Source organism: Polypterus senegalus, chromosome 6 (genome assembly GCF_016835505.1).
Source record: "Polypterus senegalus isolate Bchr_013 chromosome 6, ASM1683550v1, whole genome shotgun sequence".
NCBI lineage: Eukaryota > Metazoa > Chordata > Cladistia > Polypteriformes > Polypteridae > Polypterus > Polypterus senegalus.
In genome coordinates, this window is record NC_053159.1 from 39,577,536 (window position 1) to 39,595,186 (window position 17,651).

Sequence of the window (17,651 nt, forward strand, 5' to 3'; positions counted from 1 at the left end):
TGGTGTACAAGTATAACAAAACAAGTGCTCTTTTATTCTAGAGTATAAGTGAAGAAAAAATAAAGCAAGTTACAGTAGGCAGTTGATACAACAGCTTGCAGCTACTTGCAACTTTTCTTTATCAGCACATTTAGATTAACAAAAGACGCTGGCGGAGAGGTGAGAACGGTTTTAAGAAGCGATTTAAGGTGGGACGGATCTACGAGTTTTTTCGTAGGCTCTGGTAATTCTAGTGTTAATTCTTTCTGGGGTAGCCTTTGATTCCCTTTTTAAGCCCTTATAAAAATTTTCCCACACTGTTTATAAATATTCCCCACACAGTTAAACAGCATAAACCCTTTGTATTCTCTTAGATATTATGTAAGATTCATTGAAATTATGTATGTAAACACATTGTTTATATACAGTAAAACCTAAATATTATTTTAAAGATATCGAACGTCTCCGATATCACATATGTTACAGACATTACGATAGACAGGCCACCTGCAATAAATACGTACAATGCAAGAAAAATTATATACAGTAAATGTGTGTACAGTGACACTAAACGTATGTACATGTACTAAGTACTGTAAGTAGAAAATTAATTATGGTTACTCACCAACAATGACACGATGACTTGTCCGATAACGATGAGTTTAGTTTTGCTGCATAACAAAGGAGAGCGTTATAGCTCTTCTAAAGGAGCCTCTTCAGGCGACTGTGTAGCACCGCCATTGTTCTTCTTCCAGCAGTCTTCAATCCAAATCCCTAAAGCAGATTCCATCCGGACTACTGCCTTATTACATCCACTTACAACTCGTTTTGCGCCCTGGTTAAAAGGATACTGTGGCCATAGATCTTATATTCTTTTCCTCCTTTTTAAATAAAAAGAATCGTGGACTCATTGATGCCGTAATGGCGTCCTACAGCGGTGTAGCTTTTCCCTTCCTTCAACATATCCAAACCTTTTACCTTTTTGGCAATCGTTAGCATCTTCCGTTGGCGCTTGGGCACGGTCCCAGTAGCAGGAGCAGATCATTTTGGAGCCATAACAAAGGGCTTGACTACGCACAAAGATAAACACAAAAGAGCACAAAAGTTAACTCTTTACACAACAAAACACGATGCTGAATGAGCGAGACGAGACTTCCTGGTTAACGCCGTGGAATCGAATTCGGCGCTCCATCGCTGAGCCAGTCAGCACACTGGAACTTAACTGCAAGCTCTGATTGGTTAGCTTCTCAGCCATCCACCTACAGCGTCCCTTGTATGAAATCAACTGGGCAAACCAAGTGAGGAAGCATGTACAGGAAGTAAAAAGACACATTGTCCGCAGAACCCGCGAAGCAATGAAAAATCCGCGTTATATATTTAGATATGCTTACATATTAAATTCGCTAAAGAGTGAAGCCGCGAAAGTCGAAGTGCAATATAGCGAGGGATTACTGTACAACTATTCTATCTAAGGCAACTTTTGTTAGGGATGTTAATTTGTTTCACATATCCTGCAAAAGAAAGAAATCTATATATTAAAAAATCTAAATTACCTTGATTCCAGGACACCCTGTATCATTTTAGGACATTCCCAGCAAACATATGAATTCTCCTAATTTCTTTCTGTTTGTTAGAATTAGAGATTAAAAATTTTTATTGTCACATACACGGCAAGACAGAGAAATTCTTGTGCTGCAGTGGCAGTGATGTATAAATAAATACAGTAAATAAACAAAGTGGGAGAAGACAATTAAATAAATAAATAAATAAATACAGCAAATAAGAGTGAAAAAGGTTGCATACTTTATAATTTAATGTTAAACAGCAGGTGAGTACAGAACAGTACCGTGCAGGACATGTATTGTGACATAATTTAAGGTGAATTTTACCTTTTAAAAACACAGATACATGCAGCATGACCCCCTGGCAATGATATTACAATATCTGACATATCTTCAGGTATTCATTAAAAAACCTGCTGTATACAGAAAACTGTCATGCATACAGTACAGTGTTCCTTGACTTATAAAAATCTGTTAATTCAGTTTTTCTCTCTGCCTTTTCAGAATACCGTCGGGATGGAACATTGCCAGCCTCAAGCTCCCGCTCTCGCCTTTCCTTGTTGTTGCAATCTCCTACAGTCAAGTTCCTGACAAGTCCAGAGTTCTTCACCGTGCTGCATTCCAACCCTGTGAGAAAATGAGCTTTGCTTAGAAAATGTCTTTATTTTACATGCACAAAAGCCTCAACTGAAAGAGAGATTTCGGGACACTCTTAACGACAGGCCTTGTAGCCCAGACAATGTATGTTGTGCACAGGGAAAAGAAGCCATGAGGAGATGTCTTGTTGGCTCACTAGTTGTAAGGAAAAGGGTAGGGTCACTTGAAATACTGGTCAGATGACAGTAAAGTGTGAGACAGATCGAGAGCGACTAAACTCTAAGTAAAATATGGCATGTGGGCTGGTGAATGTCACTTTATTTGAACCACCCTTCATGTCTGGATATAGTTTCTCTTTGAAGTTGATTTGTAGGAGTGGCCTTTGACAAGCTCCTAGTGTGATGTCACTGTGCAACCTGAACACTGATTCTGTAATTTCTTTCATTAGTGTTAGCAGAATCTAAAAGGTGCTTCCTTGAAAACTTTACTGCTAGGACTTCTTGCTGCATTCCAACAGCTACTACTTCTGCATTTTGGGTTAGTGGTGTTGATGATCATTTTACTTACTGACTTCCTCTTATTGCTGACCCTGCCTGTTTCTTTACTAAACATCTGACTATTCCCTTAGTATAGATAAGAACATGAATATACTACATATTTCTCATCTATAATCATTTTTAGGGCACCTTTTCATGTTAGTAGGGACTCCCCAATAACCAGTAATTTGCAAAGCAGTGGAATGTCCCTCAAAATAAGTAAATAATCATGCGTATTAGTGATGGTTACAGAAATAGTGCACTAAGGATCTCAAACTGCTGTCCATCTGATTGCTCCCTGATTCTTTGCTCACATAGTTTTATTGCATTCATGTTTGTTGAAGTCAAACTTGTTGGTGAGTGAAGAAGTTGAAAGTAGATTCAGAAAATGAAATAACTGTTCACTGAAAAAGTCAAATTTGTATCATTTGTCCAACTTGCCATAACAGAGTGCTTAACCAGTTATGTGGGTTTTGTGCTTATAAATCTGGAGCCAATCCCCCACCGGGTTCATTACGTCTTAACTGTGTCCACTTCAGTCCTGTATACTGTATATGTCTGAAAAAGAAAAAAATATATATATAAATAAATTAAAATCTGCCAGGAGGAGTCCAAGTATCTTCTGTGCTATTTGGAAAGCACTGACCGGTCACTCTTTAAAGCGGCATTCCATTCTATTGATGAGTTGACTGACAGTATAAGCAGTTACATTTCATGATGTGCAGACATTCTGGTCAAATTTGTCCATGGTATAGAGAAAACAGAAAATGTATGAAAGAGGTATATTATGAAGTAGACAGTCTACCAAAACTAAAATATTAAGACAAGATAGAAATATTGACAACCTGGGTTCATTGTGGAATGGCTGGAGAGTTATGGCATAAAAACTATAATTGAGTGGAAAGAGTAGGTTATCCTGACATCCTGCCCGGGGTTTGTTTCCTGCCTTGTGCCCTGTGTTGGCTGGGATTGGGTCTAGCAGACCCCTGTGACCCTGTAGTTAGGATATATAACAGGATGGATAATGGATGAATGGAGTAAGTTATCGTCTGGTTCATAAATTGAATCAATTCACTTTATGCTCGAGACACATAATTTTTCTTCATAGATTAGAAATGCAAAGGCCAAATTCAAGACTATCATTCAGTAATTTTTTAATCCATTTAGTCCTGAACAGGGCTGTGGGGGTCTGCTGTAGCCTATCCCATCTAATATAGGGCACAAGGCAGGAACAAACCCTGGACATGGCGCCAGTCCATCACAAGGCGAACACACACACATCCCAAGCACACACTAGAGGGAAAACATGCAAACTCCATGCATGTAGGACCTGGGACACAAACCCTGGTCTCCTTATTGCAAGGCAGCAATGCTACTACTCTGACCCCCAAATTCCAGACTGGAACTAGTTATTATATTAAGATGATGTCAAAAGGTTTTAGCTAAAGTCAAAAACATTCAGAAGCAGACAGAATAAGGGGACTCCTACTGCAGTCTCCTACTGCATTCCACTATACAGTATATCTAAGATGTCATGTGCTTAGATTCTGGAAACAGGCCATTGTCATTCTAATTACCAAGCCGGTAAATCCAGAAAACCTGAGTTGGTTGCCTTAATTGATCATGATATTTTTTGAAAAGCTGATTAAGAGGGAGCTGGTGAGAAAAAAGTCAAGCTTATGTTCACTGTTACCAGTTTGAGCAAAATTGGGGTGTGGGGGGCAAATTGTGGAGAACACCACAGCTACACCTCTGCATGTGCTGTATGAGTACTTGGAAGATTTTTAATCTGCTGATATTACCAACCAACCTCACATTTTAGTGCAAAGCTAATGAATATTTTCTATTTGGACTTCAATCTGGCTGTTGAATCCTTGAATTTTTTAACTAACAATACACAAAGTTTGCAGAGATGGCTGCTGCCGTCTGTTTACTCTTTATTGCTAAATAGCTCTAAAATTGAAGATATGAGTGTATTCCCTTTGTGCCCTTTGGTATCTAAAATAAAAGGCAGAATATGGAGCACTATTAATATTTCAGGAAAATCATTGGTAACAGGCTTAGCTTTAATTTGAATGTAAAACATATCAGTAACAAAGGTGGAGAAGACTGTTGTGTCTTAAGGCTGTCACATTATGCAACTTTCCCAGTGATTTTCAGTTGTAACCATTATTCACATAATCTTAGCAAGCAAATGGTGGCTCCCTCCCATAAAGCCAGTAGTGTGACATGTCTAGTGACCAACTAGTCTGCAACTAACTGACTAAATCAAACAGCTTTGATTTTGTCAGTGCTTATAGGGGTGGGTTCTGTGTGCATGATAGCTGACACACAATGAATGCTCATCCTGAAGGACAATTCATATAATACAGCGACAAGGAATAATGAACACAGGTTTTTTGGACCTCATAAACAGAAAAGAAGCTTGTCTGTATGATATATCATGATTTATGTACTACAACAGAATGGAAAAGAGAAAAAAAAACGACAGAGACTGCACCTGAACTCGCCATACCTGTTAATCTTTCATACAGTGGTGACTCTGTCAGGCAGCACATTATGGATGTCACAAGTAGGGGCAAACAAGACTGTGCTCTTAAGTTGTTTAAATTAACATGATCTGGCGACAAGATCAAGTAACATTATAGGTAGGAAAGAGTGGAATAATTGAGTTTAGTGAGGTTCACAAGTGGCACAGCCATTGTTATTCATTTCTATTCAATGTGTTTAGTTATTTTGTGCCTGCACAGATCACCTTCTCCAATAAAGCTCTTTTTGCTCGAAGAGACTGAGAACTATGCTGAGTACAGGGCCACCACAAGAGCATCACCAAGCAGTTACACACTCTTTTATCACTCTTCTATTGAATACGATGTTACATTTGGTTTTATAAATTAGTTTTTCAATCTTTTAAGATGTCTGAAAATTTACAGGAAAAATTGTGTAATGTGACAAGGCTTTTAGTGCTGGCATTGCATTACTCCAGATCAATAATTTTACTATTAATTCTGACAATGATAATGAGACAGTTAAGATTTATCAGCAGGTTAAAATTAAAACTTTGTTTTTATTGTGGAGGAATGAGTTGGTAATAATACATTTCAAGGAGTAGGGAAGTAGGGCCACTTTATAAGTGGAAAATCCAGTTATTGAGTGGGACAGTCAGACTTCATGATGTCAATCATCATTTGGCAGTCATTGCATTGCTAGAGTTTAAACCGTGGAAATTTGATACTAAAGTGTTATTGATTCTGGAGATCAGGAAAATGACTTTAGGTAGAGGTTTATAAAGGAAAAAACTGTTTGTTTTGGCAAGAATAAACAAAGAAAATCCATCCAAACAATTCATAGTGATCTAATTGTAAATTGAGGATTTTGATTGATCAAGTTGGTTAAACTGTCATCGGAGCATTACAATTAGAAGGTGTTCACTTTTTGGTTGGTTTTGGGTGTTTCCATCAGACAGGCTACACAGTCCATTAATACATAAAAGTCTAAAATATGCACTTGCATAAACTAAGGTTTGTTTAAACAATTTTCTTACTTTTGTCTGGACACTAAATATTTGTGCAATGTTGTTGATTCCTTTTTGCTGTTTGAATTTAGTAGAGAATAATACTTCAACAGGACATTATGAATGCCACTGGGATTTGAATTAGCCAGTGCAGAATTTTAGTCCTTCATAAATAATATTTTTTGTGTTATATATTTTATACAGTTATACATTTTCAGTGAGCAACTATTTAACACAAATTGTTCCACCTATATTCTGTAACAGTAAACCTGTTAATGTGAAACATTTGTGGCAGCAGAAAGTAACAGAATATCCATCCATCCATCCATCCTCTTCCGCTTATCCGAGGTCGGGTCGCGGGGCAGCAGCTTAAGCAGAGAGGCCCAGACTTCCCTCTCCCCGGCCACTTCTTCCAGCTCTTCCGGGAGAATCCCAAGGTGTTCCCAGGCCAGCCGGGAGACATAGTCCCTCCAGCGTGTCCTGGGTCTTCCCCTGGGCCTCCTCCCGGTTGGACGTGCCCGGAATGCCTCACCAGGGAGGTGTCCAGGTGGCATCCTAATCAGATGCCTGAGCCACCTCATCTGACACCTCTCAATGCGGAGGAGCAGCGGCTCTACTCTGAGCCCCTCCTGGATGACTGAGCTTCTCACCCTATCTTTAAGGGAAAGCCCAGATACCCTGCGGAGGAAACTCATTTCAGCCGCTTGTATTCACGATCTCGTTCTTTCAGTCACTATCCATAGCTCATGACCATAGGTGACTCAATGGCCCATTCGGACTCAATGTCCCCCACCTCCCTTGGGACGTGGTTGAAGTTCTGCCGGAGGTGGGAGTTGAAGCTACTTCTGACAGGGGACTCTGCCAGCCGTTCCCAGCAGACCCTCATAACACGTTTGGGCCTACCAGGTCTGACCGGCATCTTCCCCACCATCGAAGCCAACTCACCACCAGGTGGTGATCAGTTGACAGCTCGCCTCTCTTCACCCGAGTGTCCAAGACATATGGCCGCAAGTCCGACGACATGACCACAAAGTCGATCATCGACCTGAGGCCTAGGGTGTCCTGGTGCAAAGTGCACATATGAACACCCTTATGCTTGAACATGGTGTTCGTTATGGACAATCCGTGATGAGCACAGAAGTCCAATAACAAAACACCGCTCGGGTTCAGATCGGGGGGGCCATTCCTCCCAATCACGCCCTTCCGGGTCTCACTGTCATTGCCCACGTGAGCATTGAAGTCTCCCAGCAAAACGAGGGAATCCCCAGAAGTTATGCCCTCTAGCACCCCCTCCAGAGACTCCAAAAAGGGTGGATACTCCAAACTGCTGTTTGGCGCATACGCACAAACAACAGTCAGGACCCTTCCCCCCCACCCGAAGTCAGAGGGAGGCCACCCTCTCGTCCACCGGTGTAAACCCCAATGCACAGGCTCTGAGTCGGGGGGCAATAAGTATGCCCACACCTGCTCGGCGCCTCTCACCGGGGGCAACTCCAGAGTGGTAGAGAGTCCAGCCCCTCTCAAGGAGATTGGTTCCAGAGTCCAAGCTGTGCGTTGAGGTGAGTCCGACCATATCTAGCAGGAACCTCTCAACCTCGCGCACTAGCTCAGGCTCCTTCCCCTTCAGAGAGGTGACATTCCACGTCCCAAGAGCCAGTTTCTGTAGCCGAGAATCAGACCGCCAAGATCCCCGCCTTCGGCCACCACCCAACTCACACTGCACCCAACCTCCTTGGCCCCTCCCATAGGTGGTGAGCCCATGGGGAGGAGGACCCACGTTACCTCTTCGGGCTGTGCCCGGCCGAGCCCCATGGGTGCAGGCCCAGCCACCAGGTGCTCGCCATCGAGCCCCACCTCCAGGCCTGGCTCCAGAGGGGGGCCCAGGTGACCCGCGTCCAGGCAAGGGAGAACGTTGTCCAAGGTTTTTATTCTTCATCGGAGGTTTATTGAACCGCTCTTTGTCTCATCCCTCACCTAGGAACAGTTTGCCTTGGGTGGCCCTACCAGAGGCATAAAGCCCCGGACAACATAGCTCCTAGGATCATTGGGAAACGCAAACCCCTCCACCACGATGAGGTGATGGTTCAAGGAGGGGGTAACAGAATATAGAAGTAATATTTTTAAATTCCTTTAGGTATGCAATGGAGGTCTGTAATGTTTGGGACAAAGACATGTTTTTCCATAATGTACCCTTCTGCTCCACAATTTAAAATTACCACTTAACCATGGTTCAACAGCATGTTGCAGACTTTAATTTATGGGTATTTTCATACATTTTGGTCAAATTTTGTAGAAATGACAAAACTTTTTTTTTTTACATGGTCCCCCATTTCAGGGCACCATAATATTTGGGACATAGTAATGGTAGGTATATTAAAGCAGTCATATTTAGTACTTTGTTGGATATCCCTTGCATGCAATGACTGCTTGAAGTCTGTGATTCATAGATATCACCAGAGGACTCATGTATAAATGGTGTGTATGCACAAAAATGTTGCGTATGCCCGTTTCCTTGCACACTTTGAGATGTATAAAACCTAAACTTGGCATAAAGCCATGCACATTTTCACGGTAGCCCCCTACCTTGTGTACATAGTTTCTGGTCAGTTTTGCAAACTGGCGGCACCCAGTGTCAAAGCAGTGCTACTGTTTCTGTGTGGTTCCCTTCCTTTTTCGTATTCACATCAATGACACAAGATTTATCAAATACACTGAAGGTAATTGCATGTTGTTTACAAATTTAATTCACTTGATAGTAATCATTCTGTAACAATATAATGCTGCATGGGATGGCCAAACTATTCCAACTACCATAGCTGCTTTTGCGTTAGAGGACATCGCAAATGGAATAATTAGAAGAGAGTGCGTATTTATAGATGGTGATGATGACTACTGGCTTCTAAGTCGATTTGAATTTCCAAGAGCTATCATCTTGGAGCTGTTTATCAAACTGGTGCTGGCTTTACAAAGGCAGACTTTGAGGAATTGTGCTCTACTTGCTCCTTTGCATGTTCTGTCCACTCTTGGGTTTTTAACCACAGGAGCTTTTCAACATGAACTTGCTAACCAATTGGGTATTTCACAAATCACTGAGTCATGCCATGCCAGCCATATAGGATGATATTACCTGCTTGTCATCCAGATATATAAGATTTCCTTACACTGTGGTTGAATGGTGAAACATCAAAGAGCAATTTACATTGCTACTGCAACAGTGCTGGACAAATTACATCAAACAGGGACGATTCACTTAAAGAATGAGCTGGCATTACATCATATATTGCAGGAGTTTCTAAACAAATGGCAGCTTTGTACATTCGCATGTGCTTTTTCCAACTAGTGGGGCAAAAAGCAAGCAGTTCTTTTAAATACAACTGGTCACCTCAAATAGCCGTGCAAAGAAAAGAGAATCGATCTGTCTTGAAGAATGTTGTTATCAGAGAGGTGTCCTGATCCAGACGTTACACTAAGCAAGCGTAAAAAAAGATTATTGAGGCCAAGACATAATTTTTAGGACATTTCTATGTGCAATTTGCAAACAAGTGATTACTAGCCCTAAACCTCTGCACAGTTGAGACTGCCCTTCTTTAAATGTCCTCTTCTGTCCTGCAGTTTCTTGCTCAGTTACATGAGCCCAGTCTTTGAGGTCTTGCCTGTACAGTATTGATATTCTGCTACCCAGTCAACCTATTCATGTCATTTAATTGCTGCTGCTGCTACCTGGCCTGAAGGCTCTCATGCCCTCTGGTGACATTCCTTGTTCCAGGCCAGTTACTGGGGATTTCTCACCTCTGACTTGACACTGCTGTCTAGTGTCATTGAGTCATTTCTAAAACCTAATGTATACCAATTTGAAACAAAGATACATTTAGTGCCAATAAAAATACCTGTTGATATTTCAAAATGCTGGCATATATACAAAATAAGCGATACCTGATCACATGCTAGAAAAACTGAAATTTATTTGTGGTTAGCTTAATTTATATTAGTTTTTAACAGGTCCAAAATCATATTTAGAATCTGATATTAAGCTCCCTAATTTTTTAACTGTACACAGTTCTGAATAAAGTTGTCATTTTGTTGATTTGTTTTGTTAGGTAACTATTTATGTGAGTTTCTCTTCTTCATCTTGATGTTCTCCAAAATGTCTCTCTAGAGTGCCTACCGTATGTTTACAAACAATACATGTCTAAAGCATATGATCACCAAAGTGCGACGAGACACTCACCACTTTGAGCGCTACCAGCATAATCGTGACCTCGTGGCATTCCTTAACATGTTCGCCAACAAACAGCTGGAGCTACCTCGAGGTTGGGAGATGAAGCATGACCACCAAGGCAAGGTAAGACATCTAACACTCTTTGGCACTAAAAGTGTTAAATTAACAACACATTTTAAAATAATATATATGTTTATTGTGTGCATTGCTGAAAATGTTAGTTTACTAAAATAATCTGTGTTATACTTTTCAGCCCTTCTTTGTGGATCATAATTGTCGCAGCACCACCTTCATTGACCCACGCCTTCCTCTTCAAAGTAGCCGGCCAACCAGTGTTTTGGCACACCGACAACATCTGACTCGGCAACGCAGCCATAGTGCCGGGGAGGTGAGCACACGCCGCCTGGTGAGCATCAGCCAATAAAACCAGCTTATCTCTCATTCATTCCTCTCAGCAACATCTCTTATAGTAACACAACTGTCATTTGTTGTACCCATCCTACAATTTTACTATAGTTCACTCTAAAACCTTTCCATTTATCATGTTCTATCAGAAAGTTATACTGTCTCCATTATCTATATTTCATTATGATGATTTTCACACACATTATAAAAAACTTTTTGCACAAAAAATTGTAAATGTCACACCCATAAAGTCACTTTTTAATCTTCCATGACATAACCAATGCTGTTTAAATGTTATCACAGGTGCAGTTTGTCTGAAAGCCCTGCTGTTGCTGTAGGCACAAGGCAGCATAGTCTGTCATGTCTACTGTGGAGCTTTCATTATCTACAACCACCACTATGGCCTACTGTACATTCTCATTATTGCCTTTGTCATTTACATGTTAATAAAAATGACACTGTAGTGATAGAGTGCATAACAATTTTGATTAACCATTAATTTGGATTATAAGGGACTGCTTTTTATAACAAATTGTGACCTGTTTTTTTTTTTTGGTTGGAATTTTGAAATGTGCAGATTACTCATAAGTAGAATTAATTTCAAATTAAGAAGGAATATGTTTAATTGTTCTTTGTTCTGAATGTCCCTTTCATGAACAGGTGGGTGATGACTCTCGACACACTGGACCACCAGTTCTTCCAAGGCCATCCAGCACCTTCAACACAGTGAGCCGGAACCAATACCAAGATATTGTTCCAGTGGGTAAGTATTTTCAACTATTCTGGGATTATTACTTAGTATCATTTTATTTTGTTGGTTGCTTCCTTATTGCTTTTCTGGTTGAGTCATTAAAGTGGATGATATTATGTTGAAGTAATATGCACATTTGAAAATGCATACTTTCAAACTTCCTGGGCAGAACTTCCTATTTTATTTGTACATACCTTAATTTCTCTAAACCAGTAAATCACTATTATGTGCACCAGAAACTGCAACCTAACATTGCAATAATCACTTGGCTTTACTTGTTTGTATTTTTTTTGCTTGAACTTTTACTACCAAGCAGGCTCTGCCCGTGTCCCTGTGAAATTTCTTGTTACTGTGGTTTCCTTCCACATTACAAAAACATGGAAAAATTACATCCACATGCTTGAGTGTGCCCAGTGATAAACTGGATCCAACACAGGACTGTTTAAGCATAATCTCTAGTTCACCATGTAACAGACTGAATGCAGTAAGAGAACATCTTTGTGTATTTTATGGCCTTTAGATGGTGCTCTTGAGCTATCATTTAAACCTAAATTGTTCCAAGTAGGCTGAACTATAAAAGTAAAAGAATTTGCTATAGAGTAAGGAATAAACAGAAGGTGTTTATAGATAAGATATATAGATAACTGAAAACAGCAATCCTGCTGCATCTCTAGTCCTGGCATTGGTGACTCTAGTCCTGGTCACATTGGTGCCTGTCACAAAAGTAAGTGGTTGTACCTTGCTGAATCTCCAGTTGCTGAGTCCTTTTATTCTTTTTCTTTGCCTCCTTTTCCTCCCACTAGTCGCACCTTTGCCAGCCTTAATCTACCCAACTCCAAGAATCCCTGCCTTGTGAGCAGAAGGGACCTCTAAGCTATAGCCAAAGACTACTTGTAGGGCTCAGAAATGACCTTAACTTCTGGTCCATTTTCGAACTCCTGCTGTTCCTACAGTGCTGGATGCCTTCTGTCATTTAAAGGGACAGGCCTAATCCAAGTCATTTGTCAGTAGCATGGAGAAACAGACACCCATGTATATTATGTCTGGTCTCTCTGCTGCCACTTAGACTTAGGGCTCTGGTTTGTATCACTGTTGTAACAGTAACAATCTCCACGGTCCATTTATTATCAATTCATAATACTCCCTATTGGTTATAGTTATTATTAACTGATGCATTTGCATTTTATGGGCTGCCCTCTGTCCTGCACTGTAGATTAGATTAGATAAAACTTTATTTATCCTATGGGGAAATTCAAAAACATACAGCAGCAGAAACATAAAAACCAAGAATACAGACTCACAGGACAGATAATACAGCAATCAATCAATTCATAAATAACTAAATAAAAATAAACATAACAAGTACAACAGGTTGAAGCATTGAATTGCCTGATAGCATTGGGCAGAAAAAGGTTGTCCTTACAATAGGTTTTTGTCTGGCCCGCACTCACAATTTATACAACTCATGTTAATGTAAAATACTGTACTCAGAACGTTAAATGGTATTAATTTTAAATAAAGTTTTCATTAAACTCTTTCAAACAAGGGAAGGGCCTACAAAACTAAAAATCTCACTTATATTTGAGAACTTAAATTTTATACATACTTTTAAATGCAGAATTTGAGAAGATCACCAGGACCCCATTGCCCTCTCTGCAGAGCATCTACTGCAGAGTCCGCAGGAAAACTGCCTCGATCCTCAGGGACCCCAACCAACACGAACTGTTCACACTTCTACCCTCAGGCAGGAGGTATAGAAGTATGAACTTCAGGACTTCCAAGCTAAAGAACTCTTTCTTTCCCAAGGCCATTAGACTCCTGAATAACTGACTGGAGTTTATAACCATGGTCCACCTCATTCTATCTACCTTACATAATTGTGTTTGACTTGTCCACCACACACCTACATGCACAATTACACTTTATACTTCTATTCTGTTTTTATACTTTATGCTGCCTCTGTTACTTATTATCTATCTGTTACTTATTATTTATGTTTATCTTTATACGTTGGTTTTGTCATTTGGTGTGGACAGCAAAGAAATAATTCCCTGTGTACAGGGAAACGTGTTTCCTTACTGTGCACATGACAATAAACTTTGAACTTAAAATGGAACTGGTCCACAACAGAGCATAGTTGCTAAGTGATTAGACTTTAAACTATGAGACTGCCAGTTCAGTCTCTACCACCTTCACTATATGTGACCAGTGTGTTCTCCAAGTGCAAAGAATATACCGTGTATTGTTTATAAGCAATTGTCAATTAAATTGATCTCATAATTTGCTTTGAGTAAAACAATCTGCAAAATAAATGTTTTATTTTCCTCTCTGCAGCTTACAATGATAAAATTGTGGCATTCTTGAGACAGCCAAATATTTTTGAGATCCTGCAGGAACGACAGCCAGAGCTCATTAGGAATCACTCACTCAGGTACTCAGCAGCTAAAGTGTAATTTACCGTTTATTAACAATAAAAGGGGCTTAATAAGCACAAAAGCACTAGATGCTAAAAATACAAAAAATCAAATACATGTCTCTCTGCCATAATAAGGAGGCCATAAGTGTCAGAGCTGCCTTTTATTTGTTTTACTCTTGTAATGTACATTTTATTTATAGCTGTGGGTAGAGCAGCTAGTATGTGTGTGTTTGTGTGTGTGTGTGTGTGTATGTATGTATGTATATATATATATATATATATATATATATATATATACAGTGGGTACGGAAAGTATTCAGACCCCTTCAATTTTTCAGTCTTTGTTATATTGCAGCCATTTGCTAAAATCATTTAAAATTATTTTTTTCCTCATTAATGTACACACAGCACCCCATATTGACAGAAAAAAATAATTTTTGAAATTGTTGCAGATTTATTAAAAAAGAAAACTGAAATATCACATGGTCCTAAGTATTCAGACCCTTTGCTCAGTATTTAGTAGAAGCACCCTTTTGAGCTAATACAGCCATGAGTCTTCTTGGGAAAGATGCAACAAGTTTTTCACACCTGGATTTGGGGATCCTCTGCCATTCCTCCTTGCAGATCCTCTCCAGTTCTGTCAGGTTGGATGGTAAACGTTGGTGGACAGCCATTTTAGGTCTCTCAGAGATGCTCAATTGGGTTTAAGTCAGGGCTCTGGCTGGGCCATTCAAGAACAGTCACAGAGTTGTTGTGAAGCCACTCCTTCGTTATTTTAGCTGTGTGCTTAGGGTCATTGTCTTGTTGGAAGGTAAACCTTTGGCCCAGTCTGAGGTCCTTAGCACTCTGGAGAAGGTTTTTGTCCAGGATATCCCTGTACTTGGCCGCATTCATCTTTCCCTCGATTGCAACCAGTCGTCCTGTCCCTGCAGCTGAAAAAACCCCACAGCATGATGCTGCCACCGCCATGCTTCACTGTGGGGACTGTATTGGACAAGTGATGAGCAGTGCCTGGTTGTCTCCACACATACCGCTTAGAATTAAGGCCAAAAAGTTCTATCTTGGTCTCATCAGACCAGAGAATCTTATTTCTCACCATCTCAGAGTCCTTCAGGTGTCTTTTAGCAAACTCCATGCGGGCTGTCATGTGTCTTGCACTGAGGAGAGGCTTCCGACAGGCCACTCTGCCATAAAGCCCTGACTGGTGGAGGGCTGCAGTGATGGTTGACTTTCTACAACTTTCTCCCATCTCCTGACTGCATCTCTGGAGCTCAGCCAAAGTGATCTTTGGGTTCTTCTTTACCTCTCTCACCAAGGCTCTTCTCCCCCGGTAGCTCAGCTTGGCCGGATGGCCAGCTCTAGGAAGGGTTCTGGTCGTCCCAAACGTCTTCCATTTAAGGATTATGGAGGCCACTGTGCTCTTGGGAACCTTAAGTGCAGCAGAAATTTTTTGTAACCTTGGCCAGATCTGTGCCTTGCCACAATTCTGTCTCTGAGCTCTTCAGGCAGTTCCTTTGACCTCATGATTCTCATTTGCTCTGACATGCATTGTGAGCTGTAAGGTCTTATATAGACAGGTGTGTGGCTTTCCTAATCAAGTCCAATCAGTATAATCAAACACAGCTGGACTCAAATGAAGGTGATCTCAAGGATGATGAGAAGAAATGGAAAGCACCTGAGTTAAATACATGAGTGTCACAGCAAAGGGTCTGAATACTTAGGACCATGTGATATTTCAGTTTTTCTTTTTTAATAAATCTGCAACAATTTCAAAAATTCTTTTTTTGTCTGTCAATATGGGGTGCTGTGTGTACATTAATGAGGAAAAAAATTAGTTTAAATGATTTTAGCAAATGGCTGCAATATAACAAAGAGTGAAAAATTGAAGGATGTCTAAATACTTTCTGTACCCACTGTATATATATATATATATAGTAAGTAACTGGATGCTTGGTGGCGTTATTTCCCACCTTTTTCCCAACAGACACTACTCAAGACATGGGTAAAATCACCCAGAAGTTGATTTAATAATTATTTTCTTAAATAAAGTGCACCAAGCACCACAACTAGCCTGAATAATAAATCAATAAACAAATATACAATCCTCCTCTCCACCCAGCAGCTCTTTCACACTCCCTCCCAACTCCGGCTCAATCTGCTGGGGCTTTCCAGAGTCCTTTTATAGTCCTTGACCCAGAAATCCTCCTTCTCCGGGTCAACTCCACATAGTCCTTTTCTCAAGTGTCCCGGAAGTACTGCAGGTTTCTGTCCTTGTGACTCTGAAGTAGTTCCGGGTTGGCATAACCGTAACAATCCCCAGGATTTGGATGAGCTCCCCTGGCGGTATCCACGGCACCCAACAGGGCTGAAGAAACGGACTCCATTTTCCATGAAGCCCTGCGGGAATCCAGGGCACCGCAAGGCTACAGGGAGGACGCCATCTAGTGTCCTGGTTGTGTCGGTCGGGATGATATATACAGGGTATATATATATTAGGGGTGTACTGATTCTCCAAATCCGGGGTTCGGTTCAGACTATGATTTTTCATCAACAGTTTCGTACACAGCTTAGGTATTTTTTTTTTAATTCTGTGTTTTATTATTTCAGCAACAATTAGAAACTGTAAACTGAACACCAAAGACAATCCCAGCCAACACAGGGTGCAAGGCAGGAAACAAACCCCGGGCAGGGCGCCAGCCCACCAAAGGCTTACAGTAGTTTACAAGCCTTAATAACGTCCTCCTTTATTTTTTCAACTTCATTAGACAGAGTAACAATGTCCTTAATGCTCCTGTCTGTAAGTGCTGAGAAAACTGAAGTCTGCTGTTCAAGGTTATGCTCATGCATGTCATCTCTTGTGTTTCCTTTAGGACTGCTGCAGCAGTAGTGGTACTTTGGAAAAAAGTGACCACTTTTCTCACTCTGTCTAAATGCCGGTCTATCTGGTTAACACCATTCCCTTCTGTTATGTCAAGTTAACTGTACAGTATGTGCAAAGTACCCAATGTGTTGTTAAATCCAGCCTCTTCAACTGCATTCATAAAGCTCTTGCCGTTATCTGTTATCACGGGAATGGTGGTATTTTGTCTGTCAATTTTCCATTCTGCTAGAGATTCCTATAGTATTTCTGACAAGTGGTCACTTGTGTGACTTTCCTAGAAAGCTCCCTGTCTGGAGAACAGGGTTTTCAATTACCCAGTTGTTGGTAATGTTCTTTAATATTCCGCAATCTACTAATCTCTACTGTTCTTTGCTGTTTTTTCCGGTTCTTCTGTGGTGGTGATCTGTGCCACCACCATCTGATTAAGGCATCATGTAGCCCCTGTGTTGATGAATTGAAGGCGAGTGTCCCTGCTGTCCATAAAACCAAAATCATCAAATACTAGCATGTGAAACGTGAAAACAAAGGACTGATTTATGACCTTTTATGTTAAGTACAATGCCCAGTGGAGGCTGGGTGGTCTTTTTGGCCTTGAAACCCCTGCAGATTTTATTTTTTTCTCCAGACTAAATGGAGTTTTTTTGTTTGTTTTTTTGTCTGTCATCTTGGCCATCTGACTTTATCTTTTTCCTTTGTTGCTTATTCTTTATTATTATAGCCTAATCTTTTTGTTTTTCATTTCATATAACTATCTTTTTGTCATCTTTTAAAGCACTTTGAGCTACATTGCT

The 17,651-nt window shown here is 40.5% G+C and overlaps 1 protein-coding gene across 4 annotated transcripts in view; it reads left to right on the forward strand.

Moving 5' to 3' along the window:
- Window positions 1-17,651, forward strand: part of LOC120530997 (E3 ubiquitin-protein ligase HECW2-like) — a 368,650-nt gene that overhangs the window by 254,958 nt on the left and 96,041 nt on the right. For 3 of the 4 annotated variants that reach the window (XM_039755889.1, XM_039755890.1, XM_039755892.1), the window contains 5 exons: window positions 2,046-2,170; window positions 10,345-10,530; window positions 10,661-10,813; window positions 11,473-11,575; window positions 13,898-13,994. In XM_039755889.1, coding sequence (XP_039611823.1) covers window positions 2,046-2,170; window positions 10,345-10,530; window positions 10,661-10,813; window positions 11,473-11,575; window positions 13,898-13,994 — 664 coding nt within the window. The remainder of the gene's footprint in view (window positions 1-2,045; window positions 2,171-10,344; window positions 10,531-10,660; window positions 10,814-11,472; window positions 11,576-13,897; window positions 13,995-17,651) is intronic. The other variant, XM_039755891.1, reaches the window with a different exon arrangement.